Source organism: Solanum stenotomum, chromosome 3 (genome assembly GCF_019186545.1).
Source record: "Solanum stenotomum isolate F172 chromosome 3, ASM1918654v1, whole genome shotgun sequence".
Lineage (NCBI taxonomy): Eukaryota > Viridiplantae > Streptophyta > Magnoliopsida > Solanales > Solanaceae > Solanum > Solanum stenotomum.
The window spans coordinates 33,310,925-33,316,467 of NC_064284.1; the positions used below are offsets into that span (position 1 = coordinate 33,310,925).

General features: G+C 40.6%; 1 protein-coding gene across 1 annotated transcript; it reads left to right on the forward strand.

Moving 5' to 3' along the window:
• The first annotated feature begins 2,926 nt into the window (after positions 1 to 2,926).
• Positions 2,927 to 4,030, forward strand: LOC125858888 (uncharacterized). The gene is made up of 2 exons (XM_049538670.1): positions 2,927 to 3,317; positions 3,675 to 4,030. Exons 1-2 carry the CDS (start codon positions 2,927 to 2,929, stop codon positions 4,028 to 4,030), a joined length of 747 nt encoding a protein of 248 aa, XP_049394627.1.
• Positions 4,031 to 5,543: the final 1,513 nt, after the last annotated feature.

The window sequence follows — 5,543 nt, forward strand, 5'->3', positions numbered from 1 at the left end:
AAACCTAAACTAAGGCCCAACATGCTTCAAATAAACAGTAATTAAGCATGCAAGCACTTCACATAGCGAGGAGGGTCAATTAATAACACAAAGCATGCTCACAGTTACCCGATAATTCTCGAAATACGCTGAAAACATGATTTCTAAACATCTATGCATGATTCAATAACTACCAACCCAAATCCCAACTAATCAACATGCATTCACACTCTCAAGCTCAATCTAAGAGAGGAAAACCGTAGTCTACCTGTAGGTCGATCACACGCGCTCCAAAATCACTCCTTCGGAGCTTTCCCTTTCCGAACGGTCTCAAAACGCTACCCCTCTATCAAAAATAGAGTCACAACAATAATACGGTCGTTTAGACACCAAAATCACAACAAACGGAGACGGGTCAATTTTGGAGTCAAAACGGGAATTGTGGGACCCGCGCAGGAAATTTTGGAATTAACCCCAAAAATGAGTCCTAACCAGTTCCCCCAGCTCATATCCCAAAATGGGACACAATTCGGGGCTCGGGAACAACACAATATCAACATGCAACTAAAACCCAAATTTTCTCAAAAACTATAAATGGGACAGCAGTTGAATCAGTATATTTACCAGAAACTGGAGGTCTACAGTGAAATGCGACAACACCACGACGTTCTCCTCGAAAAACCACTCAAGATAGCCTCAAAAATCACTGAAATCGGACCTAGAATGGCTGAGAAAACAAGTCTCAAAATCTTCCAAAATCAAGCTCACAAAAGGGTCGTGGCAGCAGGTGTTTTACGAAAATTACCTCAAACGGGGACCCCAAATCACTATCCGAGCTCACCAACGCGTTGTCCTCGAAAAATATCACAACTTTGCCTTTTGAATCGCCCAAATCGGTTGAGAGATGAGAGAGTTATGAGGGTTTGAAGTTTGGGAAATGTTGCTGTTTTTCTGCATTTATTACAGAAAATCTGCAATAATTCCCAAAACTTAAAACTCCGATGGGGTGCTCCGATCTCGTTCGGAACCCCGTGCATGCAAACGAGATATGCAACCATACCAAATTCGACATTTCAGACTCAACGGTGCAGTCAAAATTTCCATCAGAGGTCATCTCGATAAAAAGTGGGTCCCACTTCCCAATGCCATTTTAAGTCAAAACCCACAAAAGGGCTCGAAAAGATATTGAAAACCTCCAGATACAAAAGAAGGGTCAATTTAGACCAAACTCGACATTCTGGAGTTAACCACGCTGACGGAATTCTCATTCGAGCACGTTTACTCAGAATGTTGACCAAAGTCAAACTTAGGCTTAAACTTAAAGTTAAAACGCCTAATCGCACCGACTCACACTGAAAATCTCGGGAGTCATGTCGACCATGCTACTAGCCTAAAATGACCCTTACGGAGCTGATGGAATCATCAGAATTGGGTTCCGATGTCATCTTCTTGAACTTTTGATTGAAAATGATCGTTCAAGGTTCATAAGCTCCAAAACACAAAAACTTGCACCAAGACCAAACGAACGACCAGGTGACCAAACTGTCAGTCCCAACAAGTCATAAATGACTTGGGGTCGCTATAGGAACGCTCTAAACGACACACAGAAGGCAAGACACAGAAATGACCAAGAGGGTCATTACAATGAGGACCTAAAAGTGGTACTTAGTATTAGTAGTATTACGGAATGTTATTGATTCATTGCACAAGTATGACTTAAGGTTATTCAAGAAAGTGTTCTTTTGTGTGATGTATCTTGAGATAGGATTGTGATATAGTTGCCTTCCTTGTTAGTATTGACTAAAGGTGATAGTTCCCTTGTCTATATGACGTAAGCTAATAATGAGACCAAAGGAAGGTGAGTATGACTATAATGACTTCAAGGTTATGCTTAGTGTGAAGGGTAGTATGGGATGCCTTTCATGCATTGCACAAGTGTGCTTTGAGGTTACTTAGGAGTATAGTGCCCTTATGGTAGAAAAGCTTAAGACTTGACCATGCATATGGGCTATGATTAAGATGACCAAAAAGGGATACTTGTCTTGGGTGGTATTATGGGATGCTATTCATGTATTGCACATGTATGCTTTTAGGTTACTTGAGAGTAGTTCTATTATGGTATAGATGACTAAAGAGTTAATAATGCTTATATGATGCTTATGTTGGAGACTTTGCTTATTATTATGATATTGTCTCTTGTGCTTATAGTTTATGTTTCATGAAGTATTTCATATGATTTTGGATTATGTCTTATATTTGACTAACCCTTGTCTTATGCTCTTATCATTATGGTAGCTAACATTTTTAGTACAATTTGTACTAACACATACTTTGCCTACATTCTCATCAAATGTAGGGGTTTGGAGACTTGAGTTCTATTCTTGGAAATGGGTTTCTTAGGAGCAAAGGAGTTGAAGATCTTGGTGAGTCCTCATAGCTTTGAGGACAAAACCCACTAGTTCCTTTATGTCTTTTATTTTCATGTTGAGACTATTGTATGGGTTGTGTCCCAAAGCTTTTAATTCAAGTTGAGTTTAAATGGCTTGAGAGAAAAGTGTAGTCAAGAATTTCGCTTGTTTTTATGAAAATGACTTTGATTATATGGATAAAAGTCTTTAAATTTTTCGTAATTTTCTATTATCTTATGTTATGATATGATAAGGGCTTGTATGAGACCCCTTCAGGGTCAAGTACGCCATGTTACATCTAGGGTGTACCCCTGGGTTGTGACAAACTTGGTATCAGAGCACAAGGTTTAGAATAGTTCTAGGATTGTCTCAAACCACGTGTAGTAGAGTCTTGTTCATAAATGTGAAGCGCGCCACATTTATGAATAGGAGGCTATTGGATGTTTAGGAAATATCACTTCTTCATTCTCTAAGTCGTGTCATAGAGTTTGGCTTTAGTAGGCCCTTCTTCTAGTCTGTGCCCTATGGTTTTTCAGGGTATGGCTAATACAAGGGCAAATTCTAGGAGGGATGAGGAAGGCAATGTGGAGCAAGAGGTTCCTAGCCAAGTTCCACACCAAGCTCATCCCCAAACTCCGGTTGACCCCGCAATGGAGAATGTGACCCATGCGGAGTTTAGGTCTACTATCCAATTATTAGCTCAAGTTGTGAGAACTCAAGCCAATAGAGAGGTGGTTGCTCCTATGAACACTAATGTGAATTCTGCGGCTTCTAGATTGAGGGATTTTGCTAGGATGAACCCTCTCATGTTCTTTGGTTCCAAATTTGGAGAAGATCCTCAAAAATTTGTGGGAGAGGTTTACAAGATAATTGATGCTATAAGGATGACTTCGGTTGAGAAAGTGGAGCTAGCCGCTTATCAATTGAAAGGTGTGGCCCAAGTATGGTATACTCAATGGAAGAGGAATAGGCCGGTAAGAGCGGGTCCTATAGATTGGGAGGTGTTCAAGAAGGCATTTATTGATAAGTTCTTTCCCCGAGAGATGAGGGAAGTTAAGGTAGAAGACTTTATCAACCTTCGACAAGGAGGTACGAGTGTTCAAGAATATTCTCTAAAGTTTACTGAATTGTCCAAGTATGCTCCGGCTATGATGGCAGATCCTAGGGATGAGATGAATAAGTTTGTGTCGTGTGTGTCTAGATTGGTAAGAAAAGAATGACGTTCGACAATGCTTCATGATAACATGGATATATCCCGTCTCATGGTGCATGCTCAACAAATGGAAGATGAGAAACTCCAAGACAAGAATAGAGAGGCAAAAAGGGCTAGGACCGGTGATGGGGATTTCTCCAATGCTAGATCCGATGGATATGGTCAACCTAGGACCCAACAAAAACTTTCCAACCAGAAGAGGGTGTCTAAACCTAAGCCTCAAAGATGGAGTAATAGTGAATCCGTGTTGCTTAAGCCTACTTGCTCCAGAAAGCATTATGGTGAGTGTCTAGCCAAAAAGGATGGGTGCTATGGTTGTGGTAATGAGGGTCACAAGATGAGAGATTGTCCAATACTTAGGGCTAGAGGGATAGAGGCCAATCAAGCTTCTCTTAGGGGTATGGATTCCAATGTTCCCGAGCAAAAATAGGTTCTAGGTTCTCCAAACTAGTGGTGATCAATAGTGACCTCTTAATGTGGCTACCGGTATGTTTTCATGCTTTATTTGATTTCGGTATTGTTTGGTATCTTGTGACTTGATATGTTGGACTTTGAAATTGTCCTTAGTATGAATGATGTTTAGAAGAGTTTGTGTAAGTTTACTCCCAAGGGGGAGATAGTGTGCCTATCTAGTAGGGTTATTGTGTGATTATGTGTTGCCATGATTTCCTAATATACATGTTCATGAAAATGATTAGGTCTTGTTAGAAATGACTTATATGTATTGTTTTGCCTCATGTTGTAGTGCATTTGAGTAGAGTTGCATATAGACTTCATGAGATGAGTTAATGAGCATGCCTTAGTTTGGAGTTGAAAAATTCCTCCTTGAATAAATGCCTTTTGAGAGTAATTTGCATTTAGGCTCCATGAGTGTGTGTTGAGCATGCTTTAGCTAGGAGATGTTAATTCCCCCCCTTAAAAATGAGTAGATATAGAATTTCATGCATTTTGGGTTAGTAGAAGTAGTTCCTACTCCCTTGTGTTGCATTGAATGTGTTTAGCTTGGAATTGAAGTTTTCTTCCTTGGTTGTGTGCATTTAGATGTAGTGCATGCATGATGGGATGCTAGTCTAGAGTTGTGATTTTAAGAAGTATTTAGAATCGTTATTCGAGGACGAATGATCTCAAAGGGGAGATATTGTAATACCCGGGAAACTAGTGAACTAAACTAGAGAGTTCTAGAACCTTGTGTTAGAATTTTATAGTTTGGTATGAAGGTTAAAAATCATAAAAATGATTTCCGTAATTAGAATGAAGGTTTTAGGGTTAGGGCGTCAAGGTACGACCCCCAAGGACCACCTAAGGGGTCCTTGAGGAGGACCCGAAAATAGCCGAAAAGCTGTCCAAAACAGCAGCCTCCCACGAAGGGCATCCACAAACCATGGATGAACCATCGCCCCGTGGGTTGGGGTCGTGGGTCAAGGCTGAAGCTACCCTGCATGTTAAGCCCCAGAACCCCCACCTACGAAGGTGCAGCACAATCCGTAGGCCCACCCACGGTCTGTGGGTGGGGGTCTCGTAGGTGGGGCATATTTATAGTGAATTAGTTTTAAGTTAGGGGGTTAGAGGTTAATTGGTAATTAGTTAGGGGATTAGGGGAGGTCGGTTAGTTATTTATTAAACTACCTATATAAGCCTAATAGACCCCCTAAACTAAGTGAATTAAATCATTCTTCCAACACCCCAAATTCTCTCCAAATAATTCTCTCTCTAGATGTGAAGAAGAAGAAGATATGAAAGTAGAGCAGATTTTCCTCCATTGTTTCAAGCTTGGTTAGGGCTTTGAATTAAGGTATGTTAGCTTATTCATCTATGGGTTCTTCCACCCATATAGCCCCCTAGGTTTCCCCCAATTGTCAAGTAAAAACCCCAATCTAGCTAGGGTTCTTCCTACATTGTGGGTAGTGATGAAGTTTGATTCCAATCAAGTGGATGATACTTAA